Source organism: Centropristis striata, chromosome 17 (genome assembly GCF_030273125.1).
Source record: "Centropristis striata isolate RG_2023a ecotype Rhode Island chromosome 17, C.striata_1.0, whole genome shotgun sequence".
Classification (NCBI taxonomy): Eukaryota; Metazoa; Chordata; class Actinopteri; order Perciformes; family Serranidae; genus Centropristis; species Centropristis striata.
In genome coordinates, this window is record NC_081533.1 from 12,382,751 (window position 1) to 12,398,703 (window position 15,953).

The 15,953-nt window shown below is 34.0% G+C and overlaps 1 protein-coding gene across 1 annotated transcript in view; it reads right to left on the reverse strand.

The window, feature by feature from the left end:
• Positions 1-615: 615 nt before the first annotated feature.
• col4a5 (collagen, type IV, alpha 5 (Alport syndrome)) overlaps positions 616-15,953 on the reverse strand; it is a 73,431-nt gene continuing 58,093 nt past the window's right edge. Inside the window, exons 40-49 of the mRNA XM_059355403.1 lie at positions 8,618-8,751; positions 8,465-8,537; positions 7,957-8,028; positions 6,756-6,884; positions 5,541-5,639; positions 4,202-4,414; positions 3,775-3,952; positions 3,190-3,304; positions 2,146-2,318; positions 616-788 (exon numbers count right to left, since the gene is read on the reverse strand). Of these exons, the coding sequence (XP_059211386.1) occupies positions 707-788; positions 2,146-2,318; positions 3,190-3,304; positions 3,775-3,952; positions 4,202-4,414; positions 5,541-5,639; positions 6,756-6,884; positions 7,957-8,028; positions 8,465-8,537; positions 8,618-8,751 (1,268 nt within the window). The 3' untranslated portion in view covers positions 616-706. The remainder of the gene's footprint in view (positions 789-2,145; positions 2,319-3,189; positions 3,305-3,774; positions 3,953-4,201; positions 4,415-5,540; positions 5,640-6,755; positions 6,885-7,956; positions 8,029-8,464; positions 8,538-8,617; positions 8,752-15,953) is intronic.

Sequence of the window (15,953 nt, forward strand, 5' to 3'; positions counted from 1 at the left end):
GTTAAACGACAGAAAAATGACGGAGAAAGAGAGAGAAAGATCATGTGGATGAAGAGCTAGTTATAATAAAAAAAAATAATAAGGCAGTCTCACTAAGGAAAGCTCATCGTCAGTGCATCTCTCATCTTGGATGTTCCGAAGTCAAAGTGCCGATTTGGTAACCGTGAAGACCATCCACTCCTCATCAATAAGATCAAAAACAAAACAAAAAAAAAAGGAACATTTTTTAAATTCTGTCTAGAAACGGTGCAGAATCACGTGTTTGTTGCACCAATGTCAAAAGTGATTTTTTAGTTTTTTTTTCGTAAAAAGAGAAGGAAGGGAGAAAAAGAATGAAAAATGCACTTTTGTTGTCACACATCCATCATGGCACCATTTAGTGGATATTTTTCTGCTTTCTTTTTGAGGTACTTCTTAAGAGAAACGAAGAAGAAATGTAAGTTTTATTTACGTCAGTTTTTTTTTTCTGTTATTTTTTTTTTAAGCTGTGTTGCACAGTAGCACCATTGTTTAAGTTTGTTTTGTTTTTATCCGGAAGACAATGCACCATTGGAATTCCACCTTGTCGTCACGGTGACGGCCTACCCGTCGCTGTGACCACTCCCTCCCCCGCCCCTGCCCGCCCCACTTGTCCCCCGTCATCCAATCGTCTTGTTACTGATCGTGCGTCCCCAGCAGCGGTGGGTTTGCTCGTGGCCGTGTGGCGTTACGTCCTCTTCATGCAGACCACGCAGCGGCTGACGCGTGTCCGGAGGTTACCCGCCTTGAGAGTCTCCGAATGGGGCTTCCTGCAAGAGCCAGAGGGTGGAGGTGGTTAGGAAAGGAGCTGTGATTTATATATGTATATATAATTATATTATTTAATGATAAAGCATGTAAACTTTTAACCCTTAGGGCCCACTTTAATTTACTACTCTCTAATGCCCTTAAGGCTGAAAATGTCCACTTCGGAAAAAAAACGTGAAACAAACTTTACAGATTAATGTTTTTTTCTACTATTTTCTACATAAATCTCAAATCTCAACTTCCGCCCTGCTCAAAACTACCAAATGTTTAAACATTTTTGGCCTTTAAATGCCAGCTTCATTGCACGATGTCACTGATATTTTTTAATTTGAAAAACAAAACAAAAATGTAGTTATTTTCCATTTAAAAATTAGAAGAAAATATTATTCTGTAAATAATAATAATAATAATAATAATAATAATAGATTTTTTGGGGAAGTTTTCATTTAAATTTTCAGCCTTAAGGGCCTGAAAGGGTAGTAAATTTAGACCCATTAGAAAAACAAAACAATTGTGACTAGAGGTACAACAATGATAATAAAGAGGGGGAAATACCCCCCCTCCCCCAAATAAAAAAAGGTGAACTTAATGAAATGTAAAGAAACAAACATAAACTAGAAAATACAAATTAAAAACTTATATAAATAAAAAAAATTAAAAAATAAAAATAGGATGGAATACTACTCAATAATAAAAGTTTTTCTCATGTTAAAATCTTGCTTCTACTGTGATTAAATTAGCATAATTACCCTGAGTTTAAAGAGGAAAATGGTTAAAATAACAATAAAAAATAAAGAGATAATAATAATAATAATAATAATAATAAAACATTAAAAAATAAAATTTGAAGGAAAGAAAATATAACTCTCTAATTTCTCTCTATTTTCTTTTTTGCTTTACTGGTGCAAAACAAAAAAATGTTTCCAGCTACAACAATGATAAGAACGAGGGGAAAAATACCCCAAAAAACGTGACGTGAAAAACCTAAAAACTTAATAAATATATATAAATATGATGAAAATTACGAAATACTACTAAAGAATAAAAGTAATTCTTATGTTAAAAATCTTGCTTTTACTGTGAATTAAATTAGTGTAATTGAGTTTAAAGGGGAAAACTGTTAAAATAACAATACAAAAATATAATAATAATAACAATAACAATAAAAATTAATAATAATAAAAAATTTAAAAAAATAATTTGGAGGAAGGAAAAAAAATAAATCAGCTATAGTAGCAGTATAGTAAGGCAGTGTTTGACAGCTGTCTGGTCCTTTTTATAATGAAATGATCTTGATGTCACATGTTTTTAGTGCATCCAAAGATCACCACAGCTCCCTGTGGAGACGTGTGTCCGTACCTGAACATCTCAGAGGGTTCTACAGTGGCCAGCCAGAAGCTGTAGGAGTTGCCGTAGTAGTTGCACGTCCCTCTGCCGTGGCACTCGATGAAGGGAGCGCTGCGGAACTCCTCCAGACAGGAGCCGGGGGAGGCCAGGGCCTGACCGGAGCCCTCCGCACCCGCACTGGTGTGCTGGAGGAAGAAGAGGAGGAAGACGGGTTCGTTTTTTTGTTGCTTTTATTGAAAATTCAACCTCGGTTCCTACAATGAGTCGACAATAAACTGTGTCACCAAAAACAGACACAAAAATGTCCCAATGAAACGTTAAAACCACTACTTTTGATCCCACAGATTTATGTATTTTAGGGTTTAAGGTTTTTTTAAACACATGTAAATCATATAAAAAAGGGCTAAAACTCTAAATAATAACAAATATTTGGTTGTTCTGATCAGGACTTTAAAATTAGCTTGATGAATGTGAAAAAAATTATTAATATACAGTATGCTATTTTTTTAGGAAGGGGTAGCTTAAACGAAGCTTAAAATTGTGATATTTCTGTCAAAATCACTTTATTCTACATGTCTCATTTAAAACGTCGCCAAAAATAAAGCGTTTGTAATAACTAGATCCTGTTAAAAACATTAAATTCTGCTCCTCAGAGACACTGTGAAGCCGTAATTGATTCTGCTGAGATGAACGGTCATGTGGCAAATATTCACTGAAAATCTGTTTACACAGAGCTGAGAGGAGAGGACAGGAGAGGCTGGAAAACATCGGAATAGTTCAATATGTATAGCATGTGGGGACACAATTTAATTATAAATTCCATTTTATTCAAATTTTTTTTTTTAAATAATCAGAGAAATTCACCTTGCCTTTTCATCATTTATGTAATTATAACTGTGTTATTCTGCAGCAAGACATGTCTGAGTTGTTCCCACTTCTAGCCATGATTATGCTGATTCCATAGAGCTGCAGGACTTTTTATTGAGATTTTATATATATTTTATATATTGCAGTGAAATAAAAGGCCACAGTGAGTAAAATGTAAAACTGTCTTACCATCATGAAGGAGTATCCTATCCACAGAGCATCCCAATTTGCAGGACAATTAGGAATCTGGATGGTCTGACTGTGGACAGCGATCACCATGGCTGGAGCTTCACACACTGCACACCTGGACACAGAAATGTAAAATCAAACACCTCACAACTTCCTTTTCCATCTCTCTCTCCCTCTCTCTCTCTCTCTCCCTCTCTATCCCCCCTCACTCTCTCTCTCTCCCTCTTGCTCTTTCCCCCTCCCCCCTCTCTCTCTCTCTCCCTCTTGCTCTCTCTTCCCCCCCTCTCTCTCTCTCTCCCTCTTGCTCTCTCTTTCTCTCCCTCTCATTCTCTCTCTCTTGCTCTCTCTCCCCCCCTCTCTCTTTCTCTCACTCTCACTCTCTCTCCCTCCCTCTTGCTCTCTCCCCCTCCCCCTCTCTCTCTCCCCCTCTCCCTCCCTCTCTCTCTCTCTCTCTCTCACTTTCTCTCCCTCCCTCTCTCTCTCCCTCCCTCTTGCTCTCTCCACCCCCCTCTCTCTCACTCTCTCCCTCCACCACCTCTCCACCCCCCTCCCTCTCCCTCCCTCTCTCCCTCTGTCCATCCTTACCTGCTGATGTAGGGCTTGATGCCCTCTCCGGTGATGGGGGCCATGGACATGGGCATGGGCTCGGGCGTGGACAGCCAGTAGGAGTAGTCGTTGCGGGAGGCGAAGTTGCAGACGTTGTTGATGTTGCAGAACATGAAGGGCATGGTGCTGAAGCGGCGCAGACAGCTGCCGGCTGTGCCTGCAGCAGAGGAGGAGGAAGAAGATTGGTAAAAAAGAAAAAAAGGCAATAGAGTATCCAGGCTATAATAAATAAGAAAAAAATAAATAAAATGGCAATAAAGTATAGATTCTATAATAAATAAGATTTTTTTTAAAGTAAGATGAATGAAATAGCAATAAAGTATTGATACTACAATAAAATAGATTTTAAAATGAAATGAAATGCGGCTGCAGATAATCCTATTAAGTGAGTGTGCTGTGTTCGTACCGAGGTCCTGGCCGTGCGCCCGCTCGTTGCCCTGCACGTACAGCAGGGAGTAGCCGTCGTAGATCAGGTTGGTGTTATCGGGGCAGAAGGGAACATCCTGTCCCTGGCTGTGTCGGGTGATGAGGAAGCCGTGGGCTGCAGAGACGGATCCTGGGGGACCGGGGAGACCCTGTGGACCGTCTGAACCGGGGGGACCGGGGTATCCACGCTGACCTGGGATCAGGGAAAGGATTTATCAGAAACTGTACGCCTCATTCTCTCCCTCTGTCTTTCAGTCTCCACTAGAGTGTTCATGCAGCCAAAAAAACGTAAGAGTCAGAGGTGGGACCAAGTCATTGTTTAGAAAGTCACAAGTAAGTCTTTGCCCTCAAGTACCGAGTCAAGTCCCAAGTCAAGACCGACAAGTCCAGAGTCAAGTCCCAGTTGCAAATGCTACTACGACTAATTGACTTTACAGTGGCACTATAAAAATCAAGTCTACGTTTTCACAGTTATCTAAAAATTTGCAGAATAATAGCCTCATGAATTCAGAAAATGGAAGGAGGAAAATGATATTCAGCAGATGAACAATGACGTTTCACAGTTTTTAACCATCACTCCTCAATGAACTGCCTCTTAAGCAGAAGTCTGAGAGCATTTTCGAGCAGAACTGTATACCACATCGGACAGCTTTTGGCTAAGATTCTATCAAAATTTCACATTAACTACTAATATAAATGATCATGTTATGTTTCCAATTCATTAAGTGGTGTGAGACTGGAGTATAACTTCTTATCTTTCAAACCGTATATCGCTTTAACCGTGTACGTTAGGCTCGGGTTTACCAGAGTCGCCTAAAGGACGCTAACGCCGGTGAATTAGCCGTGTGCTATCTGTATCCCAAATCGGACACTAGGATCTCCTCGCTGGGTAAGCCAAATAAATATCACCGTTATCAACCATCGTTATCAACACACCCGGACCGTATTTCTGTCCTTCACAATAAAATAAAGAACAGTGAAAATACAGGTGTACTTTTAAGATCGTCGCCTGAGTGTCGCTAAGCGTTTTTACTGCTTTCTCTCATCAGAGTTACTTTCATATTGTAATCAGACATGTTAATCTCCATGTACATAAATGAAATTTCACATGTAGATTGTTAAATATGTATGAATCAATTATACCTACTCTGGTGGTGGAGATCTTATTACTATAGTTACATATCTAGTTATTACTATGGATTTCTTATGTTTTTTAGGAGTCTGTTGACACTGATATAGGCATGCTGTACTGTATTGTGTCTGTGAGTATTAAACGATTTAATTTATCCGACATGACGTCTGGTTCCTGTTTCACTCACCAGGCTGACCGGCGGGTCCGTTGTCTCCCTTCCTGCCAGGTTGGCCGCTGAAGCCAGGAGGACCCTCGGGACCGGCGTCCCCGGGGCCACCAGGTCCACCTGAGAGAGAGAAGAGCCCTATGTGTTATCTCAGGCTGATATTACTTATGAAAAGTTATTTTTTAATTCATTTTTTCCTTTATCTATGTGTGTTTTGTGTGTTACTGTGTATTATGTTGTTGGTTGTTTTAAAATAAATTAATAAAATGTGTTCACTAAAAATATTTTTAAAAACATTTTTTTGGCTGTTTTATTATTATTATTTTCACTTACTTGAAGTTATGATTGCATTATTATTATTATTATTATTATTATTATTATTATTATTATTATTATTATATTGTTATTGTTGGTTGTTTAAAAAAAATCTATCTTGTGTTTTCTCTTACTTGAAGTTGCTATGATTGCATTATTATTATTATTATTATTATTATTATTATTATTATTATTATTATCATAATTATTTTGTTGTTTTTGGTTGTTTTAAAAAAAATGTTCACTAAAAATAATAAGATTTTACTTATTTTCTTCTTTTTTTCTGTTTTATTATTTATTTATTTATTTAAAAAAACACTTATTCTGTTCCTATGATTGCATTTTATTATGAAATTCTTCAGTATTAATGATAATAAAGCTGGCATTTAATAGGGATAATTATAGAGTAGTAAAGATAAAAATACCATTTAAACATACATTAAATCATCACTGACATTATTATTAAATGCAAAAATATCTCTATAGAAAAATGTTTAGAATTTAAAATGATCTTTAAAGGTGGAAAATGTCAGTTGGTGTACAAGTTAACAATATAACAAGAACAAGTGTAATATTGTTTTACTTGTTTTTTATTTTTCTAGTAAAAAAAAAGGAATGTTAAATGTTAATTAAAACTGAATAAAACAAAAATAATATAAAATGCATACTTTATCCAATAATGATAAGTGATGAATTTAAAACTTTACTGCAACCCCTCTTCCAAAAAAGCTGCAGAATAAAATATATTGTCTTTGAACAGTTTTCAACTGAATATATGTCACAAATTATTGCTTTATTTTTTGTTTAGGTTTTAGTCCTTTTTTTAAATCAGGGTTTTATTATCAGTACAGTTGTAATTTCCTGTCCCCTCCTGCCCCTTGACCTTCATCAGGTCCCCTCACAGAGTCCACATCCACCCACCTGAAAGTCCCTCACGTCCAGGAGGACCAGGCGGTCCCCGTCCGCCGGGCAGGCCCTGAGGACCGGGGGGTCCTCGCTCTCCCTTCACCACGATGGGAGCCGGTGGTACAACGGGGTCACCGGGCAGGCCTGGAGGTCAAGAATCAGTTTGAAATCATGATGATTTTTAAAGCAATTCTAAACGTTTTAGGTTGAATTTAATAGAATTTCATCGCTGACACTTTTTACTAGCCGTGTTTGCATTAAAATTAAATAAATAAAACATATTAAATATTTTTTTTAAATAAAAAATGTAATACAAATAAATTAAAAGGGCAATAAAGTATTGATGCTATAATAAATAAGATCTAAAAATTTACAAATAAACTAAAATGGCAATGAAGTATAGATGCTATAATAAATAAGATTAAAAAAAGTAAAATTAACATGGCAATAAAACAGCGATGGTATACTAAATAAGCTTTAAAAAATTATAAAAAATGAAAATGGCAATAAAGTATTGACGCTATAATAAATGGGATAAAAATAATGTTCAATAAATTAAAATGACAAAAAAGCATTGATGCTATAATAAATAAAATCTAAAAAATTACAAATAAATTAAAATGGCAATAAAATATAGATGCTATAATAAATAAGATAAAAACATTTTCAATAAATTGAAATGACACTTTTTACTAGCCACGTTTCCATTACACAAAAATGCAGATTAGGGACATTTCCATCAACTGATTCAGATTGAATAAACAAAGCTGCAGTAACGTACTTTGACCAAAAGGTGGCAGTGTAATGTGTTGCTGTAGGCTAATCCGTCAGTAAACAGGAGAAGAAGAAAAGAGAAAACAACAAAAGAGTTTGCTAATCAGAGAGAAAATGTTGAGAAGTCTTCAGGAATTGGATTCAATTGGGCAACTTGTAATCGTTCTTTCATGTCAGAGGAAACAGCTGATCAGTCATGTGAGCTTAATGTCCGCTACATCAGAACTTATTCAGAAGTATTTCCATCTCCCGTTTAGTGCTTTAACTTTTCTTGAAAAAAGACAAAGAAAAGTGTAAAAACTTTTAAGTGCATTTTCAAAAGTTTTATCAAATTTTGGTGTTTCCATCAAACTTTTCTAATGCGAATCTTCAAAATGCGCAGAGTATTAGTTGATAGAAACACGGCTGTTGTAACTGTAAAGGTAAATGCGAGTGCACCCACCAGGGCTTCCAATATCTCCGGGATCTCCAGGAAGGCCGTTACCACCGGGGAGTCCTGGGTCTCCTTTTGGTCCTGGCAAAAAAGAAAAAAAAGAAAAAGAGAAACATTACAAATAAATAAAAATGGTCATAGTGTAAAAGTATTGATGCTATAATAAATAAGAAAAAGATATTGAATGACAGTAAAGTATTCATGCTATAATAAATAAGACAATAATTAAAATAAATAAATTAATATAATTGCAATTAAAAAATGTATGCTATACTAAATAAGATTTTTTTAAAGACAAATAAATTAAAATGTCAATAAAGTATTGATGCTATAATTAAAAACAATACAAATGAATTAAAATGGCAATAAAATGCTGTAGTAAATAAGATAAAATACCCACCTAAAAAATATATAGTATAGTTGGGCTTTGCTTACAACGAATAAACAAGATCTAAAGACAGTTCTGGATAGCAGGAAGGACACTTTAAAAAAAAAAAAAACAGTATTCTGGACTAACCAGGGAATCCAGGAACGCCAGGAAGACCGTTATCTCCCTTCTGTCCAGAACCACCGGGGAGACCGGAGGGACCCTGAGGAGACAGACAGTTACATCTCCAAAACAAAAACCTTAAACTTGAATCTTTAAAGTAAAAAAAAAGAAATAACTTACTGGGAATCCGGGTGTGCCGCTCTCTCCCTTCTGTCCGCCAAAGCCCGGCTGTCCGGGAGCGCCGGGATTACCCTTCTCTCCCTTAATGCCACCACTTCCTGGGGGACCTCGGGCACCCTCTGGACCGGGTGAACCTTCAGACGTCAGAAGTCAAAGGTCAGGTACAGAACGATGGAGAAATAACACGATAACGTTCATACAAGAGTCAGTTTACAATGCAGCCGCTGAGAGTTATGACTCTTGAAATAAATAAATAAATGAATAAATAAAAGATTTCTGCAGCCTGAAAGAATCACCTAGACTTACTATACCGTCTTGAAATAAGTTATATAACAGACCAGATAAGTTAACATGAGTTCAAACCTCTGAAAAAAACAACATAAATTGTAAAAACTGTAAAAAATAAAATAAAATAAATAAATACATAAATAAAATGAATAATAATAATAATGAAAAAAAACAAAAAAACAAAAGCTGAGCATAAACCTTTGGAAAACAATTAATAAAGTTGTTTAAACCCAAAATGAATAAATAATAATAATTAAAAAATATTAACAAAGGAAAACAAAAAAAAACTCAAGTTGTGCAAACAGTTAATAATAAAAAATATATAATAATAATAAAAAATAGTAACAAAAAAAGTTTAAACCTTTGGGAGAAAAAACCCAAGTTTTGTAAACAGTAAATAAAACTAAATAATAATAACAACAACAAACAAAAACTTTGGTTGTTGTGCAAACCGAAATATAAAAAATGATTTAAAAATATAAGACAAAAAAGTTTAAATCTTTGATAAAACTCAAGTTGTGTAAACTGTTAAAATAAAAAATAAAAATAAAAATGATAAACGGAAACTTGAGTTCAAACCTTTGCATCATAAAACTGAAAAGTACCATTCCCCAAATTTACATTATGTGGCTGATAAACCCTTAATATTTATTATGATTAAAAGTTCTGTTCATGTTGACACCTTCACTCACACATTTAATACTTAATTTCAGTCGTCAGCTTTCAGTAAAAAAATCTCTGAGGCTGAGCTGCTGTTTGACACAATACCAGAATTTTAAACTTTAGTTCGAGTATTAAAAACAATACTTGATCCTTTTTCTGATACCAAGGCAAAAATAATAATTATTATTATAATCATTATTATTGCTTCTAGTATTTATTTTGTCTTAGTTCTCTTGTAAACACAGTCCAGTGGTCTCTGTGGGATTCCTCTGTATAAATAAAGTACAAATACAATAAATCAACATAATTATGAAAAAAATCTTAAATAAATGGGCCGTTACAGGAACAGGTTATTTTTATCTGTGCAGCTTTGGGTTGAAAATCTGACTGTAAATCTGTATTTTTTTTTTAATTTTCTTTATTGTTTAGATACTTTGGATAATACTGAATCTATAAATAACAAAAATTGTAAGTTTTTAAATACATGGTATCAGAAAAGCATCAAATTATCAATACTTTTGACAACCTTAGACCAAACTGAGCAGCTTTACCTCAGAGAAACTTTTTTTTTTCAGTAAGAAAGAGAAAAAACGGAAAGAGAAAGAGAAGAAAAGTTCAACAAAAACACAATTATATTTCCTGAAAATGGTGAGAAAACACCAGAATAAAACTCTTCTGTGACACAGTTTGGAGTAAATGTGATTATTATGATTGTTTTTATGTGTGATTATGAACGTCCAGCCAGTCCTGTGGGGCAAAGAAACGGTTAAAACACACTGATTTTCATTCGTTCTCACACACATTCTCCACATATGCATATGCTATGCATATGATTAAAAACCACAAAAACAAACAATATTTTTATAAAAACAGATAAAGAGGTCAGGGTTGAGATAAATTCAGCAAATTACCAAATTCAACAACCAAAAATAATTTAAGTAAATATAAATATTGAAGTGAATTGAGCTCAACCCTCTGCTGAAAAAAAGAACATTAAAACACAGCATGAGTGAAAAACCATCAAACCGCTGGAGTCTAACCTGGAGGACCTAGGTTTCCCAGAATTCCCGGGTAAAGCGGAGCCGATGTTGACGGCACAGGGCAAAAAAACAAACAGAGGAGCAGGTTTAGACAGAAGCAAGCATCAGTAAAGACACACAGTCAGACATATTCTGTCTTTGAGCTATTAACGGATTTATATGCAGCTGGATTTATTCTTTAAAACTGAGCTGCTGTTTCAGTTTGAGGGTCACATGGTAGAATAACTAAATATTAAAGAGTGAAAATTACTGGTTTATGTTCTGGGATTAGGCTTCCCACTGACTTTTCCTCTCGTTCCACCGTGAAGTTTGTGTTTTGAAAATGTTTTATCAGATGGATTAACCCTCTGGAGTTTACGAAAATCGTCAGGGCACGACTTCTTCATGACATCACAACATAAAAACGAAGCAGCGAGTTTCTCTGCCGTCAGCTTCCCTCTAAAGTTCTGGCGTTAAACTCCATGCCAGTTTTTGTTTGATGATGATCGGCCGAGTAAAACTGGAGATAAGGTCAATTATATTTAGTATAAAAATATAAAACTAGTTGCTTGTTTACTTCTTATATGTTATATTTGTAACCAACATTTAAAACTTTTCATAACGGTGGCAGCCAATCTAAATCAAGTTGAATCTACAGCTCAACAATTATAATAATGATAATAATAATAATTAAAAACAATAATAATAATAATAATAGGGACGCAGGATATACAGCGGTTTATGCCACAGCTGTCCTAAATTAACAGCATTAGTAATTATGAAAATATTTTTTTCTTTAATGGTTCATGTGCTGTGGGACAAATGAAGGAATCTTATCTTTACTTACTACTAATTTCTACTAATCTTATCTTTACGTACTACTAACTACTACTAATCTTATCTTTACTTACTACTAACTACTACTTATCTTACATTTACATACTACTAACTACTACTACTATTATCTTTACATACTACTAACTACTACTAATCTTATATTTACTTACTACTAACTAATACTTATCTTACATTTACATACTACTAACTACTACTACTATTATCTTTACATACTACTAACTACTACTAATATTATCTTTACTGACAACTAACGACTACAAATATTATCTTTACATACTGCTAACTACTACTACAATTATCTTTACTGACAACTAACGACTACAAATATTATCTTTACATACTGCTAACTACTACTACAATTATCTTTACTGACAAGTAACTACTACTAAAATTTTCTTTACTTACTACTAACGACTACTAATATTATCTTTACTTACTACTAACTACTACTAATATAATCTTTACTTACTACAATAACTACTACTAATCTTATCTTTATTTACTACTAACTACTACTTTTATCTTTACTTACTGCAAACTACTACTAATATTATATTTACTTACTACTAACTACTACTAATCTTATCTTTCCTAACTACTAACTACTAATACTAATATCTTTTCTTATTTAAGCGTCCTTGGTTTTCTTGAAAGGCGCTATATAAATTGAAGTTATTATTATTGTTGTTATTACTAGATAATGTTCTTTAGTGCTGTTTTTCTACCATGTGACGTTCAGCAGAAACTCTTATATTAACAGTGAGTTGAGGGGATATGTGGGGATTAAGGAGACGCTGCTGGCTGCTAAAACAAAAACATTTTATCTCCAGTATGTTTAAATTGTAATCGTGCTTATGTACAAACAATTTCAGTAAAATCCAACAGAATTACAGTTCAGGTGAGTTAGTTATATTAAGGTGTGTTTTTGTGCACAAACTTCATGATGATATATGCATAATAAATATGTGATTGTTTTTATTTGACAGGACCTAAAAGTGATCATGCTAATTGTGCTACTGTGCGTTATTTAGATTTTTATTCATTATGAAACAATTTCTTTTTGAAGAGGTGCTTACTTGTTAAAGGTGGGTTATTCTACCATCAGTGTGCAGAGAAAGTAAAAGAAGACAGTTATTAGAAGAAGTCAGAAAAAAGAGAAAATGCATGTGTGGAAATGTTCCCCTTAGATCAGAGAGTGGGGTTAAACTGTAAGGAACGTGCACGGACGCCTGGATGACGTTCATCTGACCTGCGGGACCTGCAGCGGCCGGGTGTACGTGTCATCACATGAGGAGGCGGGGCCGCACCGCAGTGGGTGGGGCCGAGCCACAGGAAACACAGGGTAACAAATAACATGTCATCGCTTCATTTTGTCAACCTGACACCCAGAAAATAACTCGCCGAACACAGTGCTGGTGTGTGGTCAGTGATGACTTTTATTTTGAAAAAGGACACTTTATTATGAAGCTCTAGATTCTACTGTTGGGGCTTTTATTGTGTTAAATGTCTGATTTGCTCTACATATGAATCTGGGAGACAATGTTCATATATAATTTTAACCAATTTTTTTCTTTAACTTTTTCTTTATTTTCTATTTATTTCTGTATTTGTATTCTTTTTTAAATTCATATTTTAAAGGCTCAACTACTATGACATAACAGAAATCTTATGATTTAAGCATAAAAAACAAGTCTCTACATAAAAAAGAGCGCTATGCATGCTATAATTTGTGTATTGTTTTAGGCATTAAAAATGCATTAAATTATAAGGAAAACAAAATATATTGCCTGAGAAGGCTGAAGCTCAAACTTATTATGCATACCCATTTTTTATTTCCATATTTTCTAATATACACATAAGATATATATAAGAAATTAAATTGTTAATTTAATTTAGAGTAAATTATTTTCATTTTTTAAAATATGTATTCATAAACTAAAATCAAGTCTTTATTTAGCAGAATACTGAGAAATGTCTCCTTCTTATTAGGCTTAATAAACCATTTAAAAGCCCACTGGATTCAATATAAAATGCTTTGTGATGAAGCTGAAAACAGGTTGTTTTTTCTCCTTAACTCTGTTTTCTCAGAATAGCAGTGATATTTACAATTCATTTTCTTTTCACATTATTTTTCATTATGTTGGTCAGGTTCTGTCCACTTCTCCAGCATTGTGTTGGGTTTGCTCTCAGTTTGTGTTGGGACAAACAGTGTCCATGCAGATGACTGATTGGTGGGACAAAAAACGAGACAACAAAGCCTGAAGCAAACCCCAACACTCTCAACTCGACTCTTTCAGATACCCAGAGAAGCTATATCAGCACCAATATTATTACCCTTCATTGTCAATATTTTGGTTAAAGGCCCTTGAAAGCTTCAATTATTTTTTTCATAGTTTAGTTTACTGAGGACATAAATGGATCAGCAGTTCAGTTTCTGATCTTTTAAATACCAATTAAATGCACATGAGGCACATGCCTCCATACATAGTGAGATAGTAAAACTGATAATAAATAAAAAATAAATAAGTAAAAAATACAATCAAAAATAAATACATTTTTTTATTATTACAACTACTAGTCATAATACATTAAAAATAAATTAAATACACAAATAATGAAACCAAAAATAGATAACATAAATAAAAAAGTAAAAAAAAGACAAAAAAATCATTTATTTTTATTTTATTTTTAAAATAATAATAAAATAGCTGAGAAAATAGCAATCTCAATACTGAACACATAAGAAGTTAAATCTTCAAAAAAGCAAAAAAAATGAATAATAATATTACAAAAAATTTAATTAAATTAGTAAAATAATGAAAATCTTCTTACTTAGAGCAAGTTTTTGTTATTTTTCTTAAAGAGATTTCTATGTTTTTTTTTATCACTTGCTTTGCTTTTCTGAAAACATGTGCACAACAATCGGGTTGTAGATTAACTCAGTTTTTCAGGGTTGAATAATAAATAGTTTGATTGTTTCAGTATTGTATTTATTTATTCATATGTTGTATTCATCAGCTATTCAGGAGCTTTAACTGTAATTAGCAAAACTGTAACAGAATCCCATTAAATTAAGTGAAGAAAACCGAGTCGGTGAGAGTTTTGTTGAGTTTGTTTTCAGGCTCCGCTGTTTCACACCAACATTTCTCTGATGATGATCGAACACCGGACACACACGAGTACACACACACACACACACACATACACATACAGTGCTTCAGGGCTGTGGAGAAATGGATAGGTTACAGCTGCCCCCGTTGTGGGATCAGGAGGAGAGGGCAAGGGGGTGAGGAGGACACGAGGACGGATGGATTGGTGGATGAAAGACAATAATAACTGGATGATGTTGAGACAACAAAGTGCCATGCTCAGTTTGGGGTCAAACCCCGGAGACAAACAGTGATTGGTGCACAAGGAGCACCCCGACACGTCCTGGTGAAAAGGGATTTTATCATCCGTGCTCAGTGCTGTTGGTAATGACTGGACAGGCGGTGCTCAAACAGTGACGCGGCTCTGACGCCGGTGATAGTGGCGATTGGTGCGACAACATCCCATGCAAATCAGCTGACATGGAGATGAAAGCATTCACATTTAAGGTGCAGGTTTCTGCCGTTTGCTGTCTGGTTTTCACTGGTTAGGTTCCACAGAATGACCTCAGCTGTCTTTAATTGAGTATATAATTTTGTACTGCAAATTTAGTACAGCATCTGATATTGCTGGTTTGTAGGTTATGTATTTGTTAAAGGATTTTTTTTCTACATTAAGTGCAAATTCCATGAAAAAGTGAATTACTTTTATAACAAAAATTATCAAAAATCTGTAAATAAATATAATGGGATATTTTAGTTGTTTTTTTAATGCATAACATTTTTTTTGCTAAATGTAAAAATTAAGGCAAGTTCCTTTTTTTTTTTTTGTATTATTTAATGTAAAAAAAAAAAAGCCAATAGCAAAAGTGGGCGAACACTTTTCAAAACTTACAGATATTTAATGTATATTTTCTGTAAAAATATCTTACTGTTATTTGATGGCAAGTGTTTGGTAAGATTTTTTTATTTATTTCTTTATAGTGTACAAGCTGCATTTTTTTATTAAAAAAAAAAGATTTAAAAAAATCGTAAAAAAACAGTAAACAGGCCCGCAGCATCGTCATTTTAGAGTTAAAATAAATAAATAAATAAATAAATAAATTCAGATATTTAATGTATATTATCTGTATTTTTAAATAAATTACATTTAAAATAACTTACAGGTGTTTACTGTTATTTGATGGTAAGTGTGTCTTTTGCTGCCAGATTTTACTGGGTTTTTTTACAAGCTTTACAAACTGCATATTTTATTTTCTACTGCACAGGCAGCCTTTCACTTTAAGTTCATTATTGCATGACAAAAATCAAAAACAAAACAGCTTTCTATAGTTGAAACTGTCTTGCAATAGGTAACCTAAGACAGGGAACAATTAAGAATTCTAAAGGCCAAATTTACAAAACAGCATTTAAAATGGGCAT